The following is a 23,580-nucleotide window of genomic DNA, read 5'->3' as shown; positions in this document are numbered from 1 at the left end:
TGCAATTCTGGTCTCCTTCCTATCAGAAAGATGTTGTAAAACTTGAAAGGGTTCAGAAAAGATCTACAAGGATGTTGCCAGGGTTGGAGGATCTGAGCTACAGGGAGAGGCTGAACAGGCTGGGGCTGTTTTCCCTGGAGCGTCGGAGGCTGAGGGGTGACATTATAGAAGTTTACAAAATTATGGGGGGCATGGATAGGGTAAATAGGCAAAGTCTTTTCCCTGGGGTTGGGGAGTAGAGGGCATAGGTTTAGGGTGAGAGGGGAAAGATATAAAAGAGACCTAAGGGGCAACTTTTTCACACAGAGGGTGGAACAGGTATGAATGAGCTGCTAGAGGAAGTGGTGGAGGCTGGTACAATTGCAACATTTAAGAAGCATTTGGATGGGTATATGAATAGGAAGGGTTTGGATGGATATGGGCTGGGTGCTGGCAGGTGGGACTAGATTGGGTTGGGATATCTGGTCGGCATGGACGGGTTGGACCAAAGGGTCTGTTTCCGTGCTGTACATCTCTATAACTCTATGACTCTAAGTCTTATAACTTGAAATCTTGTTTTGTCATCTGTACAACAATTAATTGGCAATTCAATTTCTTTTTAAACATTATTCATGTAAGAAATTAGGCCTTGGATAAATTATGCTTTGTAGAATAAGTATAGAAATGCTTATTCAGGATTGATATGCATAATATAAGCCCACTTCAGCAAAGACTCTTGATTCAGGCTTTCATGTTCACATTGCTAAGAATGGAAGATGGGACTTTACATACTTATTCGTCCATGCAAGTGTTTAGCAAATGCCACGAGATAACCCTTAGTTTGACATAAACTAAAACAGAGTGATTATCCCAAAGATAGCCACCGCACATGTGCAGTGGCCTATAATGTCAGCTGGTCATGACAAGACAGGCCATAGTAAGCACCTGTGCATTCCATAGTCCATGTGCATGCACTGCTGATGGGGGAGCTGAGGAACCAAGGTGTAAATCAGGGCCCAAGTAAGAGGGAGGCAAAGCCAGCGTCAGGTGTAGGGTAGAGGGAGGCCTGCATCACGAGTGGGGGTGTTGGGGTGGATGCCTGCGCTGGGAATGTTGTGGTGGGGTGGTAAGTGAGGCATACACAAGGAGCTTGGCTCCCTTTTACCTGAGAATGACAGAACGATTGGGGTAAGATTGGGAAACTGCAGTGGGAATGAGGAGCTGTTAGAAAGGAGAAGGAAAAGACACCTCCAAACAAGAGAGATCAAATTAAAAGAAACTCTTGCTATTTTCTCATGCAGAGTACTTATTTTACATCCTAGAGTGCTGTCCTTAGACAGACAACTGCTTCCAGTCACTGCCAGCAGTGGTAGTAGAGTCAGATGCATTAAGGACATTTAAGCGACTCTTAGATAGGCACATGAAAGATAGTACAATGAAGGACATGTAGAGTAGGATAAAAGGCTGGCACAACATACTGTTCTATGTTCTATGTAAATAGCGTGGTGTTGTAAATAAACTTCAAGGTGTTTGTCTCACGAAGAACCTAACTCTGCATGTTATCAGAAAGAAAACCACCACCCACTGCTTCTTCTGCCAATCATCTTGCATTGATTTTCTGCTGCTTCCCGGTTTTCCAACCATAGGGAATGCTATTCACAACCTACTGTGCACTCGTGTTTTTTTAACATCTCCATCAAGTCTCCTCGTCTGCAAAAGGGTGAAGCCCAGCTTCTGCACAGAGGTCTTTCATCCCTGGCACCCCTCCTCATGAGTTTTTTCTGCAGCCTCTCTAATGCTCTTATATCCTCCCGTACCTATGGTGCCCAGATCCGGGCACAGTCCTGCAGTTATAACAGAGCTAGTGCTCTCTCTCTGCACAGATTTACTATCTTGGTTTGTGGCTTTGATTTCCAGACGAGAAGTCATTTAGCTGGGCAGGTTTGGCTTGTGTAATCAGTTATGTGTAGGTGGAATTTTGGGCAGGTGAGCTTGGTAGGGGGTAGGTGACCCACTGTGCCCAAGTCTTGGGAGGAGCACTATAGACTCAGTCTTACTGGGTCGCCGCCATCTTGGATCCCCCCGAGAAGTCATTTAGCTGGGCAGGTTTGGCTTGTGTAATCAGGTATGTGTAGGTGGAATTTTGGGCAGATCTGCATGACCCGCTGATGTAAAATGAAAACTTGTTTGAAGAAAACTGGTTTCCGTGGTACAGGTGCCATGTGGAATGTAATTCATTATCTAGGGCCTATCGTATCCATAGGTCCACTTTCGGATCTGCTGGAATTCGGTTGACAAGACATGGTTTTTATTTGACAATTCTGGTGAATTTGGCATTTAATCCTGGCAATATTTTGACAGCGTGCTGTGCTAATCGTTTGTTTTCTGATAAGTTCATGTGGCTTAATGTCTTGTAATTGAACTGCTTGGTGGTGGTGTGTAAATGGTCTTACGACTGTGTTAAATTCCCAGAAGGCTGTGTCTGCCTCCTTTCTCCGGTGGACCTGGAAGATCCCACAGCATTCAAAAAAGAGCAGTATTTTTGCCTCGTTGGCTTGACATTTTAGTACATACCCCTCAGAACATCAGTGAAACACAGTATCTGTTCATTTGGAGTCTTGCTATGCATAATTAGTTACCCTCCACCCCAATTCCTCACATTACAACAATGGCCACCCTGTGAAAGTATGACAGTGGTGACATTGCACTTTGCTGAGGTTGTGAAAGGGGCTATATAAATGTAAATTTGCGGTTTGGAGAAGTTAGGCTGTTTTGGCTGACAACCAGGACTTATATACTTAATGGTAAGGTCCTAGGGAGTGTTGCTGAACAAAGGGACCTTGGAGTGCAGGTTCATAGCTCCTTGAAAGTTGAGTCACAGGTAGATAGGATAGTGAAGAAGGTGTTTGGTATATTTTCCTTTATTGGTCAGAGTATTGAGTACAGGAGTTTGGAGGGCATGTTGCGGCTGTACAGGACATCGGTTAGGCCACTTTTGAAATACTGCATCCAATTACGGTCTCTTTGTTTTTTAAGGATGTTGAGAAACTTCAAAGGGTTTGGACAAGATTTACAAGAATGTTGCCAGGTTGGAGGATTTGAGCTATAGGTAGAGGCTAAATAGGCTGGGGCTGTTTTCTCTGGAACATCAGAGGCTGAAGGGTGACCTTATAGAGGAGGGGCATGGATAGAATGAATAGACAAAGTGTTTTCCCTGATGTGGGGGAGTCTGGAACGAGAGGGCATAGGTTTAGGGTAAGAGAGGAAAGATTTAAAAGGGACTTAAGGGGCAACCTTTTCACACATAGGCTGGTGCGAGTCTGGAATGAGCTGCCAGAAGGAGTGGTGGAGGCTGCTACAATTATAACATTTAAAGGGCATCTGGATGGGTATATGAATATGAAGGGTTAGAGGGATATGGGCCAGGTGCTGGCAGGTGGAACTGAATGAGGTTGGGAAACTGTCAGCATGGACGAGTTGGACTGAAGGGTTTGTTTCTATGCTGTACATCTCTATGACTCTATGACTCTAAAAATTGCCAGTTTCCTTTCTGTTCTTTGTGCCATTTGGAGGTGACATTAGTACGATAGATTGCCAAACTGAAAAGCTGACATTGAGGTGGAGGAGGAAGATGACCATGTTGGGATCTGTCCTGTATTCAGTGGTTAGAAAGTTTCAGAAAGATGATTAACATAGTACAAACTAACACTCCATAGAGAAAAAAATATATTAAAAAGTCCTTATTAGGAGACAGTTGTTCTCTCACTTCGAAATATAGAAACAAGGAGCAGGAGTATCTTCTTTCTCCTTCAAGCCAGCTCGGCCACTTAATATGATCAAATGCCTCTTCAGATGACAATGCCCATGCTGCTTTCATTTGCTGAAAGCTAGACCAGGAAAAAATGGATGTAGACCCAAGGAAGATTTTTGCAAAGTTAAGATACAGAGCGGATACTGCCTTCACGAGCTATGAAGTTACAAATTACACAACACCAGGTTATAGTCCAGCAGGCGTATTTGGAAGCACTAGCTTTCGGAGCACTCCTCCTTCATCAGGTGATTGTGGAGTATAAGATTGTAAGACACAGAATTTATAGCAAAAGTTTACAGTGTGATGTAACTGAAATTATATATTGAAAAAGACCTGGATTGTTTGTTAAGTTTCTCATCTTTTAGAATGACCATGTTGCACTGCCTTCCAAAGGTACACAAAGCCAACACACCAGGACGTCCCATCGTATCAGACAATGGGACCCTATGTGAGAATCTCTCCGGCTATGTTGAAGGCATCTTGAAACCTATTGTACGGGGATCCCCAGCTTCTGTCGCAACAGTACGGATTTCTTACAGAAACTCAGCACCAGTCGAACCGGGAACATTCCTCGTCATAATGGATGTTTCAGCACTCTACACCGGCATCCCCCACAATGACGGCATCGCAGCAACAGCCTCAGTACTCAACACCAACAGCTGCCAATCTCCAAAAACCATCCTATAACTCATCCGCTTTATCCTCGATCACAACGTCTTCACCTTTGACAACCAGTTCTTCATCCAGACACACGGAACAGCCATGGAGATCAAATTTGCACCCCAATATGCCAACATCTTCATGCACAGGTTCGAACAAGACTTCTTCTCTATGCAGGACCTCCAACCAACATTATACCCCAGGTATATTGATGACATTTTCTTCCTCTGGACCCATGGCGAGGAGTCACTGATAAAACTACACAGTGATATCAACAAGTTTCATCCCACCATCAAACTCACCATGGACTACTCTCAACTATCTGTCTCATTCTTGGACACATGCATCTCCATCAAGGATGGACACTTCAGCAACACACTCTACCACAAACCCATAGACAACCTCACAATGCTACACTTCTCCAGCTTCCACCCGAAACATATGAAAACAGCCATCCCCAATGGACAAACCCTACACGTACACCGCATCTGTTCAGATGAGGAGGAACATGACGGGAACTTGGAAGTACTCATAAGAATGGGGTATGATGCTCAACTCATCAACTGCCAGTTCCGACGTGCCACAGCAAGGAACAGTAATGACCTCCGCAGGAGACAGACACGTGCTGCAACCGACAGAGTACCCTTCGTTGCCCAGTACTTCCCAGGAACTGAAAAACTACACCATATTTTTTGTGACCTGCAGCACATTATCAATGAGGATGAGCACCTCGCCAAGACCTTCCCCACACCTCCACTGCTTGCCTTTAAACAACCGCCAAACCTCAAACAGATCATTGTTCGTAGCAAGCTGCCCGGCTTTCAGGACAACTCCATACAACCCTGTCATGGTAGGTGCTGCAAAACATGTCAGAGTGTGGGCATGGATACCACCATTACACCTAGGGACACCTCCCACCATGTACGTGGCAGGTACTCATGTGACTCAGCCAACGTTGTCTATCTTATACATTGCAGGTAAGGATGCCCTGAGGCATGGTACACTGGGGAAACCGAGCAAGGCTATGGCAATGGATGAATGGGCACCGCACAACAATCAACAGACAGGGCTTGCTGAGATATTTGTATCATTGATAGTTACAGGTGAGGTGCCAGAAGACTGGAGATTGGTTAACGTGGTGCCACTGTTTAAGAAGGGTGGTACGGACAAGCCAGGGAACCTGTGAGCAAGTTGTTGGAGGGAATCCTGAGGGACAGGATGTATTTGGAAAGGCAAGGACTGATTAGGGATAGTCAACATGGCTTTGTGCGTGGGAAATCATGTCTCACAAACTTGATTGAGTTTTTTGAATAAGTAACAAAGAGGATTGATGAGGGCAGAGTGGTAGATGTGATCTATATGGACTTCAGTAAGGCGTTCGACAAGGTTCCCCTTGGGAGACTGATTAGCAAGGTTAGAGCTCACAGAATATAGGGGGAACTAGCCATTTGAATACAGAACTGACACAAAGGTAGAAGACAGAGGGTGGTGGTAGAGGGTTGTTTTTCAGACTGGAGGCCTGTGATCACTGGACTGCCACAAGGATCGGTGCTGGGTTCTCTACTTTTTGTCATTTATATAAATGATTTGGATGTGAGCATAAGAGATACAGTTAGTAAGTTTGCAGATGACACCAAAATTGGCGGTGTAGTGGACAACGGTGTAGTGTTATCTCAGATTACAACAGGATCTTGACCAGATGGGCCAATGGGCTGAGAAGTGGCGATGGAGTTTAATTCAGATAAATGCTGCATTTTGGGGTTGCAAATCTTAGCAGGACTTATACACTTAATGGTAAGGTCCTAGGGAGTGTTGCTGAACAAAGACACCTTGGAGTGCAGGTTCATAGCTCCTTGAGGTAGATAGGATAGTGAAGAAGGCATTTGGTATGCTCTCTTTTATTGGTCAGAGTATTGAATACAGGGCTCGGGAGGTCATCTTGTGGCTGTGCAGGACATTGGTTAGGCCACTGTTGAAATATTGCGTGCAATTCTGGTCTCTTTCCTATCGGAAAGATGTTGTTAAACTTGAAAGGATTCAGAGAAGATTTACAAGGATGTTGCCAGAGTTGGAGGATTTGAGCTATAGGGAGCAGAGGTTGGTCCATGTATGGAATGAGCTGCCAGAGGAAGTAGTGGAGGCTGGTACAATTGCAACATTTAAGAGGCATTTGGATGGGTATATGAATAGGAAGGGTTTGGAGGGATATGGGCCGGGTGCTGGCAGGTGGGACTAGATTGGGTTAGGATATCTGGTTGGCATGGACAGGTTGGACCAAAGGGTCTGTTTCCATACTGTACATCTCTATGACTCTATGAGTGTTCCCTTCCAGTTGGGGAACACTTCAGTGATCCAGGACATTCGACCTCTGACCTTCAGGTGACCATCCTCCGAGGCGGACTTTGGGACAGGCAGCAGCCAAAAGTGGCCAAGCAGAGGCTGATAGCTAAGTTCCGTACCCATAGGGAGGGCCTCAACTGGGACCTTGGGTTCATGTCAAACTACAGGTGACCACCATTGCACTATACACACACACATAGACACTCATATACACACACACACACGAAAACATATACGTTTGTGGGGTGAGTTTGTACTTGCAGAGTTACATTATACTTTGCTCAAAAACTGCATGAATTCGTGAAAGACTCTTATCTCACTTCTAAGATTAGAATCAGTCTAAACATTATGGCACAGACAGAGAACACAGGGGGCTAACACCTTCAACATATTGTCTAGCTAACATCAATTGTTACAGTTAACCTGAGAATGCAAATTTTAAAAAAGGTTTTGTGATTTACACATAAAAGAAGTGAAACTATCGTGGTATTCAAACAATTGAAAGACTCAACAAACAATCAAGATATTTTTCATCTATAATTTCAGTTACATCACACTGTAAACTTTTGCTATAAATTCTGTGTCTTGCAATTGTGTCCTCCACAACCACCTGATGAAGGAGCGGTGCTCCGAAAGCTAGTGCTTCTAATTAAACCTGTTGGACTATAACCTGGTGTTGGGTGATTTTTAACTTTGTACACTCCAATACTGGCATCTCGAAGTCATGTTGATTTCAGTTCTTTCATATGTAAATCGCAAAACCTTTTTTAAAAGTTACATTCTCAAGTGCACTTTAACAATTGGTGTCATGTCAGCCCAAATAAGGTATTGAAGGTGTTAACTCCCTGTGAGACAGCCCCACAGGGAGTTAAAACCTTCAATACCTTATTTGGGCCGACATGACACCAATTGTTAAAGTGCACTTGAGAATGTAATTTCTAAAAAACGTTTTGCGATTTACATATGAAAGAACTGAAACCAACATGGTCATTCTAAAAGATGAGAGATTTAACAAACAATCCAGGTCTTTTTAAATATATAATTTCAGTTACATCACACTGTAAACTTTTGCTATAAATTCTGTGTCTTACAATCTTATACTCCACAATCACCTGCTGAAGGAGCAGTGCTCCGAAAGCTAGTGCTTCCAAATAAACCTATTGATCTATAACCTAGTGTTGTGTGATTTTTAACTTTGTATACCCCAGTCCAACACCAGTGTCTCCAAATCTTCACGAGCTATTGAGATAAATATACTCTGCCAAACCATCCTTCTGTCTTTTGGTATCTGTGAAATACCCTCCACTGCCACAGATACGTAGTTTCATTTGTGTTTAACAATGTATCATCTATAAACTGCTGTTCTTAAAAATAAACTATCATAAGATTACTTTCAATTGTATATTTTTAGTTATCTGTGGGCCTCAAGTTCCATATCTTACAATCACCGGTCTACTGAAATTGTTGCAACAGACAGTAATCTTTAAAGCAATGCCAGACTTTGACAAACAATCAATTCATGCTTTTTATCAACATTATTTATCTCATTTGGTTAATTCTATTAAAGAATCGTCACAGTGACAGAAAAGAGGAACTCAATGATTGTATTCTGCAGGTGGACAACTTGTAAGAAGGAAACAATGATAGGAAATATTAACTTACATATAAAAAGAAACTTTAAGAAAAAATTTGTTAACCTAAAGGTTCATCTTCAGTGTCTTAAACTGGCAAGTCCAGATATAGTTGCTAGCTCATAGGTTGGCCTTATTGATCCACACAGTAGATATCAGCTCCACAGAAGGACATTCATTACCGTGAGGTTTAGGAAGGTGAGATAAGCAATTGAATTGGGCAGCTCCTTTCGGCAAGGCTGAAGAAATTCATGGAACATTAATTAGTAAGACACAGGTATTAATAAATTGACTGTCTATGTTATTATGTCAGTGTAATTCTAAACTCATCTTATTAGTACTTATCAATCTCTGACACTGGTCTTGTCCATACATTCATAATCTATAAAATAGCTAATGCTGAGCTAAAGCGACAGAACTAATCTGCCATTGTGACCCTTATAACTAACTTTGTAAGTAACCCTAAAGGAAGTTTAGTGGCACAGTGGATAGCATCCCTGCCCCTTAGTCCAAAAGCTCAACCGAGGTCTTGATGGTCAACAAAGGCATGTTCATAATGCAGCCAGTGAGTTTTGATCTGCAAATCTTTCCAATATGAGCCAATGGCAGGTAGGAATGGGAGTGATTCATATCAGCCATATGAAGGAAAGAAATTGGATTCTATTATCACGATCCATAGCTATATTATACACGTAAAGGTATATGTTTCCAGAGCAACTCAGGATCCTTGTGGGGGTTGGCTGCCTCAGTTCCTCCCACCCAGTAAAAACAACTACCTGGACTGCACCTCCTCCACACAGTAAAAACAGTGCCTCTTCAGTACCTACACAGGCACGGTGTTACATTGATGACTGCATTGGTGCAACGTCCTGCACCCAAGCTGAACTGGAGCAGTTCATCGACTTCACCCATAACTTCCCCGCCCTCAAACTCGATTGGTCCATCTCAGACACCTCCCTTTCTTGACCTCTCCATTTCCATCTCCAGCAACAGTCTCCAGACAGACATTTACTACAAACCCACAGACTCTCACAACTACCTGGACTACACTTCCTCCCTCCCAGTATTCTGCAAGAATTCCATCCCATTCTACCAATTCCTCTACCTCCGCCGTATCTGCTCGGACAAGGAGACATTCCACTCCCAAACATCCCAGATATCCACCTATTTCAAACAACGTGCTTTCTTCCTCTCAGTCATCCAGACAACCCTCCACCGCATCACTTCCATTCCCCATTCCACTGCTCTAAACCCCAACCCTCACCAAATGCAATAAAGACAGTCCCCACTGTCCTCACCTACCACCCCACCAGTCTCCGTATCCAACGGAGACGGCACGGTGGCACAGTGGTTAGCACTGCTGCCTCACAGTGCCAGAGACCCGGGTTCAATTCCCGCCTCAGGCGACTGACTGTGTGGAGTTTGCACGTTCTCCCCGTGTCTGCGTGGGTTTCCTCCGGGTGCTCCGGTTTCCTCCCACCATCCGAAAAGATGTGCAGGGTCAGGTGAATTGGCCATACTAAATTGCCCGTAGTCTTAGGTAAGGGGTAAATGTAGGGGTATGGGTGGGTTTCGCTTCGGCGGGTCGGTGTGGACTTGTTGGGCCGAAGGGCCTGTTTCCACACTGTAATCTAATCTAATCTAATCTAATCCTCAAACACTTCTGCCATCTCCAACTCGACCGCATCACCAAGAACATCATCCCCTTCCCACCCCTCTCTGCCTTCTGCAAGAATTGTTCTCTCCGCCAATCCTTGGTTTGCACCACTCTCCCCACCAACACCCCTGAATCCCCAGGTACCTTCCTCTGCAACTGGAAAAGATGCAAAACTTGCTGGCACACCATCTCCCTCATCTCCATCCAGGGCCCCAAACAGTCCTTCCAGGTTAGACAGAGCCTCTCTTCCAACCTAGTTTACTGCCTCAGGTGCTTCTTTACATCAGGGAGACCAAATATAAACTTAGGGAACAGTTCGCCAAGCATCTCAGCCGGGCCCACACCACAAATTAGAGGAACAACACCTCATCTTCCACTGGGCAGACAGGAGGACTCAACATTGAGTTCTCCATTTTCAAATAACCTCCCTTCACATCCCATACCTCCCTTCCCTGGCCCTCCCCTCCACTTCACCCAGCTACCTACCAGATTCATTCCTCCCTTTGACCAACCAGGTCGTATCCTCTGCCTGTCTTCACCTGTCCCCACTTCACCACCCTGTCGCTACAACCCCCCTTTATGTGCAGCTCCCACTACACCCACACCCTAGTTCTGAATAAGGGTTAGGCCCAAAACATCAACTTTTCCACCTCCTGATGCTGCCTGGCTTGCTGTATTCTTCCAGCCTCCTGCTTGTCTACCTCAGTTGACTGGACAGCCAGTTTGTTTCTGATTGCTGTCAATCAGATTCGATCCCCATTCCAGGTGGAGTGGATCCTGGAATTATCTCTGTGTTCAATTAGAGATAGAGGTAATGATGTTGTGGATTAAGCATGATTTACCTCAATAAGAGGTTAGCATATCTACTAAACATCTGCACACTCAATGAATATGTTTAGATGTCATTAAATTTGATTCCGAAGTTAATAAACAATTGTTGGTGCATGGCTTGTCTGACTGGCTCTCTAATAGCTAAGGAAACCCAACTGGAAAGGAACATCCTTTATTATTCAACACCAAAACACAGCAACTGCTCATGATATACATAGGCTAATCCCAGTTTAGGACAGACAGATCCACAGACTCATCCCTGGGTTTGCTTTATTACTCTAATCAACTTGTTCAGAGACAGTATTACACACCTCTGGTGCAAGTGGAACTTGAACCTGGGCCTCATAATCAAGACATAGGGAATCTACCACTATGCCATAAGACAGCCCCCGAGTCTACTGCACTTTGTTTTCCCAAGAGGTCTCCAGTCCAAGTACTATTCTTTTTATTTCCTTCAGTGGGTGGCACGGTGGCTCAGTGGTTAGCACTGCTGTCTCACAGGGCCAGGGACCCGGGTTTGATTCCAGCCTCGGGCGACTGTCTGTGTGGAGTTTCCACACTCTCCCCATATCTGCACAGGTTTCCTCCAGGTGCTCCAGTTTCCTCCCACAATCCAAAGATGTGCAAGTCAGGTGAATTGGCCGTGCTAAATTGCCCATAGTGTTAGGTGCATTAGTCAGGGATAAACATAGGGGAGGGGCATGAGTCTGGATGAGTTACTCTTTGGAGGGTCAGTGTGGACTTGTTGGGTCGAAGGGCCTGTTTCCATACTGTGGGGAATCTAATCTAATCATACTAACACGCCTGAGTCTGCTTAGCTTACGCGATCGGCTGTTTTCAGATTAATATGGCCGCAGGCAATAATGAAGATCTATTTATTTTGGGTTTTTTTTTAAATGTAACCTCTTAAGTTTTTTTTTATTTCACCTATGTTTCTGATCAACCTGTTCAAAGATGTTATTACACACCTCTGGAGCAGGTGGGACTTGAACCCTGGCCTCCCAGTCCAGGAATAGGGACTCTACTCAATAGGTCAAATTTTCCGGTGATGAGTTTCAGCTGGGCAGGGCATAGCCTGTTACTAAGGAAACTCATACTCAGCCAGCTCCAAAGGGAGATTAATTATTGATTCCCCATGAACCTTGAAGGGGATATCACAGTTTCTTTGAAGATTGATAAGAAAGGATTATTTCATTGAATCTATAGAATGTGGACTACAAATGAAAGGTTATCAAAGAAATTTGAGCAATAATTATGTTTTATGAAACTTGTCAAAATTTTTGTAACTTTATTCAGTATACGAAGACTCAATCCTAATCAGATTAAGGCAAACATTTGCATCATTTCCTCATAACTGGATAACATTTGCATTATCAAGCAACTTTAAATGGATTCTTGTCACAATCTTCAAAATTTGTTCCTAGCATATTTTTAAAATGTATTATTGGTTAAAAGTTTTTTATTTCTTTTATTTCTAAAAGTAGTAGTCAGGAATTCTGTGGTCTAACTTCAAAGAATTTAAGTACTCATCCAGTTGTCAAAGATTACATAGGTAGGATTAGTGTGTATAGTCAGTATGGATGTCATTAGACATTTGAAACCACAGCATATTATGTTGCCACATTCATTTAGTAGCTCACATGGAAGTTTGGATTCAAGATCTTCTTCAGAGACTTGAGAAAATAATCCAACTGACAATATTGTGCAAATATGAGAAAATGTTGCCTTCTTGGAGGTGCACATTTTTCAATGAGTTTTTAATTATGGTACTGTATATTCATATGGGTAGCTTTAAAAGATCCCATAGTACGAATCAAGAAAAAGAGCTGGATGATCTTCCACAGTCTTAGCTTAGTTTATCCTACTGCTAACACTATGATAAAACAGCCTTAACTGGTCATTTGTCTTAGCACTGTTTGTAGGACATTACGGTGTGAAGATTGGTTGTATTTTTGTCAACAAATTAACAATTTAATTTTGAAACTAATCTGTGAAGTGCTTGGTGACAGCTTGAAGATGAAAGGTACTTTATACGAATCCAAATATTTCTCTAAGTGTGCATGTATCTTTCAAACTGTAGTGTAATATGTTAGTGGACTCATAATCCAGATCTCTGGGCTAATAATTCAGAAAAGTAAATTATCAGATGTGTTAGTGTGACAGGAGTAAAATGACCATTAAGTTGGTGGATTCACTAATATTCTTAAGGGAGGGACATCAGCAGTACTGACCCAATCTGACCAGTATGCAATGCCTGTGTTACCCAAATGTGACTGTCTTGTAACCATTCTCTGAATTTGTCTTGTGAGTTATATGGTTCAGGAAGAAATCTATTGAGAAAACAGCGGCACCACCTTCTTCTCAGGTGAGCTATGCCAATAAGTAAATTATAAAAATTGGCAAAATTCATTTGCTGAATTCACTTGGCTGTAACCACTTCAATTAAGAAGGAAACAAATACAAAGCTCAAGCGAAACCCAATTCATTCCTTTTTTTGGGCACTCAGCAAGTGGTGCTTGATTCATAGTGATTCCCCTCAAACCTTAACGACTGTGCCTGGCTTTTACTAATTGCATTAATTGCAACTGGATAGTAATGTCATTCTTTGCTCCCTTCACATACTTTCAGTTACATCATAGATTCTCCAGAATACTATTATTCATTATATCACAACACTTGGTGAAGATCCCTATTTAGGAAAACTTTAATAGACATCTGTTGGAAAAGCTGGTTCTGGTTACAGCAGACAGCTGGTTTCCCGAGACACCAGAATTAGTTACATGTATGACTGTCTCATTGTTGTAATTAAAAAAGAACATGATATCTATCCTTTCTCAAAAACCTAGCTTGCAATCTGTATAGCAGTGATAAAGCAAAGTGTAATGGGATGGGTCTTCCATCAGCCAGATGACACTAGCATTGATGTAACGATATTTTCTGGGTTCAGCTAAATTAAAGTAAAAAAATATAAAACCAGAAATTGGCAGTGCCTCCATTGGTAATTCCTCTATTTGCAGATAGGGAAATTTCACTGTTGTGGGACTTTGCTCCAGTAGCCTCTGAAGTCTAGCATTACTGTCAAAACTTTGGCATCAAAACTTGCAAATCAAAGTATCAAAGAAGATTGTTGCAACCTGTAGAACCTTCTGCTTTGTGGGTACTGATTTTGAAGTGCTGCCTCAGGAATTTAGGCTTAGGAACGAAACATTACCGGCAATAGAAGAGGGTCCAAGAAGGATGAAGATAACTTGAAGGACGTCTCCAGTGTCATACCCACCAATTTACATATGAAAGATGATTACACAATATCATAGACATATCAAGTTTCACACCTTTCAAGTCTACATTACTCATCTGGTCTGCCAGCTGCAATTTTCACCATCATTTTGTCATACCCACCAATTTACATATGAAAGATGATTACACAATATCATAGACATATCAAGTTTCACTCATTTTGTTGAGATAGCTCTATCGTTTACAATGAATACTGATGAGGTACCTTTTATGTAATCAGTTCTCATCAGCAAATGTTGCTACACTCACATCCTTACTTGTACTCATTCTAAAAAGAGCCTCATCCTCATATAAAATCTCATTGCTTGCTGGAACCATATACACAGTCTGGTCTGCATGCTACAACTTCTGTTTTATTCCATGTCATAGGGACAATTAGTCAAAATTATGTTTGTGCATGACTATGAATATAGAAAATAAAAGCAGAAGTAAACTATTCAGTTGATTGATACTGCTTCAACATTCAATGAGATCTTAACCAATCTGTTTGTATCCCAAATTCCATGTTCTGCCCAACAAGAATCTATTTATCTCTGTCATAAAAAGACCTTGATTCCAATGCACTTCCTTATTCTGGACTCGTCCATAAGTGTCACTATCTTTTCCATGCCCACCTTGTCAGGATCGCTCAGCATCTTACAAATGTCAATCAAATTGTACCTCTTTTTTCTAAAATCCGCTGAACACAAGACCAGTCTGTCCAATCTTTCCTCATGTGACATGTATCAACATAGTAAACTTCCTCTGAACCACCTTCAATGCATTCCCATTTTCTGCAAGTAAGGGGACAATAACTCTGGACAGTCTTTGATACGTGGTGTCAACAATTCTCTGCATAACTGAAGCAAAATATTGCTATTTTTATATTCAATACCTTTGTAATAGAGGATAGCATCCCATTAGACTTCTTGATTATGTTACTATACTTGCATGCAGTTGTGACCTCGTGCACTAGAGCACCTAAATCCCTCTGCACCCTAGAATTCTGCAGGTGTACTCGATTTAGGTAATACTTATTTCTTAAACGAAAATAGAAATTGCTGAAGAAATTCAACAGGTCTGGCAACATCTGTGGCGAGAAAAACAGAGTTAATGTTTTGACTCTCGCGACCCGTGAGTTGAGTTTCTCCAGCAATTTCTGTTTTTTCTGAGATTTTCAGCATCCACAGATGTTTTTATTATTTACTGTTTTGTTTTACTTTTCCTGCCAAAGCAAATCACTCTCCATTTTTCCACATTGTACTCCATCTGCCAGATTTTTGCCCATTCACTTAGCCTATCTATATCTGTCTGCAAACTCCTTAAGGTTCCTTCACAACATATTTTTCTATATAATTAAAAGCAAAACATTACAGATACTGAAAATCTAAAATATAAACAGAAAATGTCAGAGAAACTCAGCAGGTCTGGCAGCATCTTTGGAGAGAGAAAAAGAGTCACATTTCAAGTCTGATATGGAACTGGAAGAACTGGAAGAGGAGCTAAGGATCTCAAAAGAGATTGAGGACCTTGTAGCTGAGTGTGAAACTTGTGCTATTCATAGTGTAACAACAGCTACAGATATCAATTTTAAGAATGAATGGGAACAGACCTACTTATCTCTGATGGATGCTTTTACCTTGTTGCCGCTGATTACTTTTCCCACTGGATACAAGTGAAAACTCCACTATCCATAGGGGTAGTTGTCAGATTCTTGAATGAAATGTTTGTTACATGTCATCTGTGATTAGGTAATGTCAGATAATGGATCACAGTTTGCTAATTACTTTCAGTTGATCTAAAGCCAGTTCAGGGTTTGAGCAAGTTCACCAGATAGCCACAGTCAAATGGGGAGGTTTACTGTGGGGTACAGGCATTAAAGCCCTTTGAAAAAAATTGCTGACCTTGTTACATGACCATTCTACTTCAATTTGTCTTATCACCATCAGAATCACTAATGGATAGAAAACTGAAGGCTCAACTTCCTACTGGACCAAATGTAGGAGATTGGCGAATTGGATACACAATTGGCTTGATGGTAGGAAGCGGAGGGTAATAGTGGAAGGATGCTTGTCGGATTGGAGACCTGTGACCATTGGAGCGCCTCAGGGGTCAGTGCTGGGTCCATTACTGTTTGTTATCGATATCAATGATTTGGATGAAAATGTATGAGGCATGATTAGTAAGTTTGCACATGATGGTAAAATAGGCAGTATTGTGGACAGTATGGAAGGTTATTAGAAATTACAGCAGCGCCTTAATCAGCTGGGGATGGGGCCGAGAAATGGCAAATGGAGTTTAATATTGGTAAGTGTGAGGTTTTGCATTTTGGAAAGTCAAATCAAGGTAGAAGTTTCATGGTGAATAGTAGAGCTTTAAGGAGTGTAGTGCAACAGAGGGATCTTGGAGTTCAGGTGCACAGTTCTCTGAAAGTGGGTCACAGGTAGATACGGCAGTGAAGAAGGCTTTTGGCACACTGGCCTTCCTCAGTCAGGATACTGAGTATAGAAGTTGGGAAGTTATGTTGCAGTTGTACAGTTTGTTGGTGAGGCCACACTTGGAGTGTTCAGTTTTGGTCATCATTCTGTAGAAAGAATGTCATTAAACTGAAAAGTGTGCAGAAGAAATTTGCAAGGATGTTGCCAGATCTCAAGGGTCTGAGTTTCTGGGAGAGGTTGGATAAGCCAGGAGTGTTCTCTTTAAAGCATCGGAGACTGAGGGGAGATATTATCGAAGTGTATAAGATCATGGGAGGCATGGATAAGGTGAATGTACTCAGTCTTTTTCCCAGGGTTGGGAAATCAAGGATTAGTCATCTTCAGTTTAAGGTTAGAGGGGAATGAAAAAATGGGAGCCTGAGGGGCAACTTTTTTACACAGAGAATGGTACATATTTGGAATGAGCTGCTAGCATAAGTGGTTGAGGCAGGTACATTAACAACATTTAAAAGGCAATTGGACAAATACATGGATAGGAAGGGTTTAGAAGGATATGGACCAAGTGCAAGGAAATGGGTTAAGCGTGGATGGACATTTTAGTCGGCATGGATCAGTTTGGGCCAAAGGGCTTGTGTCCATACTGTACGACTCTGTGACTCTATGACTCTAGTTAAATCCATGGGAAATCATAGGTGTTTGGAATGGCAGTAGAGGAATTTACAGGAGCTATCAGGAAGGGAGATAAACCAAAGATACAGTCAGGTTGATGGGTTACCTCCAGGAAAGGTAGGAGAGGGAGGCAGGTCATGCAGGAGTCTCCTTTGGCTATCCCTATCTTAAACAAGGACAACAAATGACCACAAGTAGGTCTTAATGAGTACCACACACTAGCAATGGTAGCAAATCTCACAAGTTACCAGGAGTGGTCATCTGGGAAATTAACACAGAAAGAATCTTCAATCTATAAATTAGTAAGGTGGAGTCTTGTAAAGTTCTTAATAAAGGGAAGGGAACTTAGGTCATGCTAGTTAGTAAAAGTATGACATAATATGGGTCTTACTTGTGTATAACCTTTCTCAGCTGCATCAGTGAGATGCATGCAGCCCATGTCAGGGTGCTCTAAATTGAAGCTCTTTGTTTCTGTGTCATTAGTTCGATTTCGACTCTGTACTATAGTTTCCAGCTTGCCTTCCGATGCAGTAACCAAGAAGTCGAGCATTGGATTCATTTCATCCTTTTTCATCTTGCTGTATCAAAATGGTAAACAGATCAAATTTTAAAAATTGATTTGTCTTATCTTGTTACATAATTGTACAGAAATGCAAATTCATATGTGTAAGTTGTGTGCTTAGCAATCTAGTGGGAATTGTATTGAGCGACCAGCAGATATTTCTCACGTGCAATATGAGAGAAAGCATGAGGGGAGACAGAGGCAGCATGGTGGCTCAGTGGTTAGCATTGCTGCCTCACAATGCCAGAGAGTCAGGTTTGATTCCAGCTGGGGATGACTGTCTCTGTCCTCAATCCTCCTTTGGCATAGTCCTGTGATAAACTATGTAGTGACTAGTGGTAGAAGATACAGCACTGTAGAGTTTGGAAATAAGAGGCACTCTCCTTAAATGATTTGGAGGTGCCGGTGTTGGACTGGGGTGGGCAAAGTTAAAAATCACGCAACACCAGGTTATAGTCCAACAGGTTTATTTGGAAGCACTAGCTTTCTGAGCGCTGCTCCTTCATCAGGTGGTTGTACAGGTCACAACTACCTGATGAAGGAGCAGCACTCCGAAATCTAGTACTTCCAAATAAACCTGTTGGACTATAACCTGGTGTTGAATGATTTTTAACACTGTTCTTAAAGAACAAGAAAGCTTATTTACATGATAACTATAAGTACAAATGTATTTGATTAAAAGTAATTACTGGAATCTTGGGAATTGATATTAATGTGTTGCCTCTGAAAGCTGAAGTAGAACGTCTCGCCTCCATCTTCCTGATCAGATTCCGGGATTTATCCACCTTTTATGCATTTTAAGACATCTGGCACCTCCTCCTCTGTAATATGGACGTTCATCAAGATATCACTGTTTATCTCTCCCGTCTCATGTGGTTCCACACATAGGTAGCCTTGCTGATCTTTAAGGGGCCCTATTCTCTCTCTAGACACTCCTTTGTCCCTAACATATTTATAAAATCCCTTGGGATTCTCCTTAACTCTATTTGCCAAAGCTATCTCATGTCCCCTTTTCGCTCTCCTGATTTCCCTCTTAAGTATATTCCAACTGCATTTATACTATTCCATGGCAGACCCACTTTTTTCACGGTTATTCTGATTTTGTCCTTTGGCCACATTCATGTTTTAGAATCAAAAGACTGATACTTTTAACTTGATGATTAATTAATCACTCGATCTCTGCTATCTATACCTGCCATATGTTTCCTTCTTATTCTTGACCAAACCTTCAGTTTCTCTAGTCATCCAGCATTGCATACCTATCAGCCTTGCCCTTCACCCTAACAGGAACATACTGTCTCTTGACTCTTATTGTCTCATTATTGATGGCTTCCTGTTTTCTAGCTGTCCCTTTACCTGCAAACATCCACCCACGCCCCACCCCCGCCACCACCATCAATGTTTGAAAATTCTTGCCTAATACTGTTGGTCTTCCTCCAATTTGGATTAGTTTTATCCTTTTCCATCACTATTTTTAAAACTAATGTAATCATGGTCACTGGCCCCAAAGTGCTCCCCCACTGACACCTCAGTCACCTGCCCTGCCTTACTTACCGAGAAGAGGTCAAGATTTGCACCTTTTCTAGTGGGTATCTCTACAGACTGAATCAGAAATTTTCTTGAATACACATGACAAATTCCTGTCCATCCGAGCCCTGAACAATATAGCAGTCCCAGTCTATGCTTGGAAAGTTAAATCCCCTTACATAACCACCTGATTATTCTTACAGTTAACAGATCTCCTTACAAATTCATTTCTCAATTTCCTGCTGACTATTGGGGGTTCTATAGCACAATCCCAATAAGGCGATCATCCCTTTCTTACTTCGCAGTTTTCTCCAAATAACTCCAGGAATACTGTCTGCAAGTACAGCTGTAATGTTATCCTTTATCAAAACTGTCACTACCCCTCCTCTCCTGGTCCTCTTACAATCCTTCCTTCAGCATCTATACCCTGATTTTTTGCTATTTGACAACAGTGAGTTAGGAACGGAAGGTTAGAGGACAGCAAAATCCAGGGAAATTATTAGAACCAATAATTAAGGACACACTGATGAATTTAGATTTAGATAAATTTGAGCTGTTCAGAAGGAGTCCCTATGATTTTGTAAAGGCAAGATCATGTGTTAATTATATATTACTCTTATTTAATTCTTTCATGTAATTTGCTGCTTGCACAGCTTGACCACTGCAGTTCATTGCTAGGAATTCTTATTAAACAGCAATATAAACAATTGCATATGGAAAGGGTTCATGTTTTCTGCACAGGATTCACCAGATCTCTCAGTGAAGCATTCTTCAAAGCTGGAGACAATGTCCCTGCTTTTCCATTGATGACAAAACATCATCCATGCCTATATTTATTCATTACTTAGATGAAATACAATGCAGGATCAATTGCAGGTGATGAAGGAGCGTCGCTCCGAAAGCTAGTGTGCTTCCAATTAAACCTGTTAGACTATAACCTGGTGTTGTGTGATTTTTAACTTTGTACAAAATCATGAGAGGTGTAAATAGGGTGGATAGCAAGAAACTTTTTCCCAGAGTGGAGGACTCAATTACTAGGGGTCATGAGTTCAAAGTGAACAGGGAAAAGTTTAGGGGAGATATAGTAGAAAGTTCTTCACACAAAAGGTGGTGGGTGCCTGGAATGCATTGCCAGTGGAGGTGGTAGGGGCGGAAACGATAGTGTCATTTAAGATGCATCGAGACAGGTACATGAATGGGCAGGGAGCAAAGGGATACAGATCCTTAGTAAATAAGTGGTAGTAAATTGGTGCAGGCTTGGAGGGCCAAAGGGCCTGTTCCTGCGCTGTAATGTTTTCTGTTCTTAACCACAATGCATCATTCTAAATGTAATAAAATAACTATTTTGTGAAGATCTTACTCAAAGACTATCCTACAAATTCACTGTAACTTTTGTACATTACCATGTGGATTTCCCCTTCTGATTTTCATTTACTTTTCAATATAAGTGGAGAAATTTGAGTATGTAGCTCAGATTGCATTTGTTTTCACACCCCAATGATTATAATCAGGGCTGTTATTCAATCGTCAGCATTTGAGTGTAGTGTTAGATTTTCTTTGAAGTTGCTAGTCAGGTTTTAATAGAATACTACATTAGCATTATTCTTGGGATTATGTACTTCAAAATCAGGAGCAAAGAGGGAGGGTGTTCTTCCTCCTTCCACCTGCATGTAAGAGCTTTCTGAATCAATTGGCATTCTACCTCTTCAATTTATGGATATTCACATGTAATGGAACAGATTTTAATTTTATAAATAGAGATTAAAACAACAATCATCAAAGGATAATTGACAACTGTATGCCACTATTAGATTATTATAAAATCATTTAGAGGGAAAAAAACTTGCCATCCAAACCTGGTGTGCCCAAAATGTTGCTGACTTTTGACTGTTCTTGGCTATTTAGGGATGAAAAAATAAATTCTAGCTGTGTTACCATTTTTTCAAGATTATGTGTACGTCTCGGTATGGTAGAGAAACAAAGGGATCTTTGTTGCAGGGTAGAATTGAAGGACAAGGAAGTAGTGCTAAATCTGTATTCAACCTTTATTAGTCCACATTTAGATTATTTTGTGCAGTTCTGACGGCTATATTATATAGGGGCACTGGAGCAGAGGAGAGAGAAGGTTTACAAAGATAATACCAGAAATATATTTGTATACATATCAAGAAATAATTGACAGACTTGGTCTCTTTTAAAGAAAAGACTAAGGGCTGAACGATTAAGAGATCTCAAACAGTACTAAAGGTTTTGATAAAGCATATAGAGAGGATGTTTCCACTTGTAGGGAACAGCATGGTGTGTCAGTTTATTCATGGAGTCTGAGTTGCTGCATCCCAGCATGTACCTTTACGTACATATTGCTGTCCAGAGCTACTGAGTATTGATGATAGAAGTTCCAATGTTCTTACTATCACATGGCTTGGCAGGAATATCTCCTGCTCTTCCTTTCTACTATATGTTGGAAGGATTTGCAGACTTACGGTCCACATGTTTGGCTGCATCATGATTGACAGTACTTCCACATCAAATCCTGGGGTGGGCTTAAACCCCTAGATCTGCAGTCACAGACGCAAGGGTGTTTACACACAGCACCACAAGACCTCCTAGAGGAAAACTAGGAGCCATCAATGTAAGATAGTCACCAAGAAATTCGGAAGAAACATCTGAACTCGGACAATGGTGAGAATGTGGAACTCCCGTCTCAGGAATGGTTAAAGTGCATTTAAAGGGAAAAAGGCCAAACTCCTGAAAGAAGGTTGGGATGACGGATATAATTGGAGAAAGGTAGCAAGAAGCTGAAGCTAAATAGACTGAATGTCCTGTTTCTGTGCCGTATGTCCAATCTAATCTTGAAGCTAAGCAGACTCAGGCTGAGTTGGTACTTGTATGGGAGAATGTTTAGGAATACCAGGTGCAGAAGGCTTTAAATGTACTGTAAAGAGGTCGAGATCAGGGCCACGGCTGACTAAAAGTGTCAGCACCCTCACTTGGTAGGAATTTGCATCGGTTACGATTTTGTTCCTGCCAGTTTTGATTTATAAGCTTTCTGAAGTTAATATCTAAAATAAAACAATTAATAACCACAACCGTTAAATCTTATAAATTAACCAATTATTCTTACTCAGAACTTTTTGCTGTATGTACTCACAGTTTTACCTTTGAAGATGCTAACATGTCAAATCAAAGTGGGACAAAGAACCCGTGCGGACTCCGATACACTCAAGAATACTGTCAGTATTTTCTGAGCGTTGGTCTCGGAATAATCCTGCCGAAAAGTGCAACGGTCGTCTTAATATCTAAAAGGGAAACTGCGGCGCTATTTCCCGAAGACACGGCGTTGTTCTTCTACACGTCTACAGTTTACAGCCTGGTTGCCCGTAGCAACGGTTGGACTTGTTGAAACTCAGGATAAGCTTTCATAGAGGAGGAACAAAACAAAAGCTTTCCAAAGCCAAGTACTGCCAAAAGGACCTTATAAAGAGATTTAATTCAAAAGTTTCAATTTTGGGCATTGTGTGAGAATTGACTAAGATATTTGCTGTCATTGGATTTTTCCAAAGATTTGACAGCACCAGTTAATTTACACACTTTGCACAAGAGTGTGTCCTCACTTTCCAGCAAATGGCAAATAGATTGTTCCAACAGAATGTGCTGATACCTCTATAGGTTATATTTCATATTTAGGTGATGAGTACGTGAAATGAGGAAAATACTAGTCATTTTAAGAAATACTGTAGGGAAAAGCAATAAAGAGCAAAGTAAAAGTTCTTTAAGTCTCATGCAGAGAAGATGATTAGTAAATCGAGATGAATTGATTTGTCAATATGCTTTTTTTTGTACATATATAATAAATAAAGTTTATTTATTTTTATATGACTCCATTGCTCCAAAAAGACAGCAGTCGCTGTCAAATATTCTTGAGGCTGTTATCACTGTTTAGTATAGCAAATTTTATAAGCACTATTGTATTTTATCTCAGCTGAATTTAATCACCAGGTCATTATGAATATGGCTGCTGTGATCAACACTGGAAAATATGTATCAAGTACAGCAGTGTTTTGGCTCATTTTCTATCATTCTCACTCTAAAAATTTCAGTGTGCCTGTTAAATTATTTTCTCATGCATGAGTATTATACAACATGCCTAGAATATCTAAAGCATTTTTCTCTATTTGCATTTAGTTACAAGACTTTTG

General features: G+C 41.4%; 1 protein-coding gene across 1 annotated transcript in view; it reads right to left on the bottom strand.

Moving 5' to 3' along the window:
* Positions 1-22,608, bottom strand: part of map3k19 (mitogen-activated protein kinase kinase kinase 19) — a 73,238-nt gene extending 50,630 nt beyond the window's left edge. Inside the window, exons 1-2 of the mRNA XM_043694039.1 lie at positions 22,541-22,608; positions 17,684-17,870 (exon numbers count right to left, since the gene is read on the bottom strand). Coding sequence (XP_043549974.1) covers positions 17,684-17,866 — 183 coding nt within the window. The 5' untranslated portion in view covers positions 17,867-17,870; positions 22,541-22,608. The remainder of the gene's footprint in view (positions 1-17,683; positions 17,871-22,540) is intronic.
* Positions 22,609-23,580: the final 972 nt, after the last annotated feature.

This window comes from Chiloscyllium plagiosum, chromosome 7, assembly GCF_004010195.1.
Source record: "Chiloscyllium plagiosum isolate BGI_BamShark_2017 chromosome 7, ASM401019v2, whole genome shotgun sequence".
NCBI lineage: Eukaryota > Metazoa > Chordata > Chondrichthyes > Orectolobiformes > Hemiscylliidae > Chiloscyllium > Chiloscyllium plagiosum.
The sequence above is the reverse complement of the archived record's forward strand: the minus strand, read 5'-3'. Positions and strand labels throughout refer to the sequence as shown.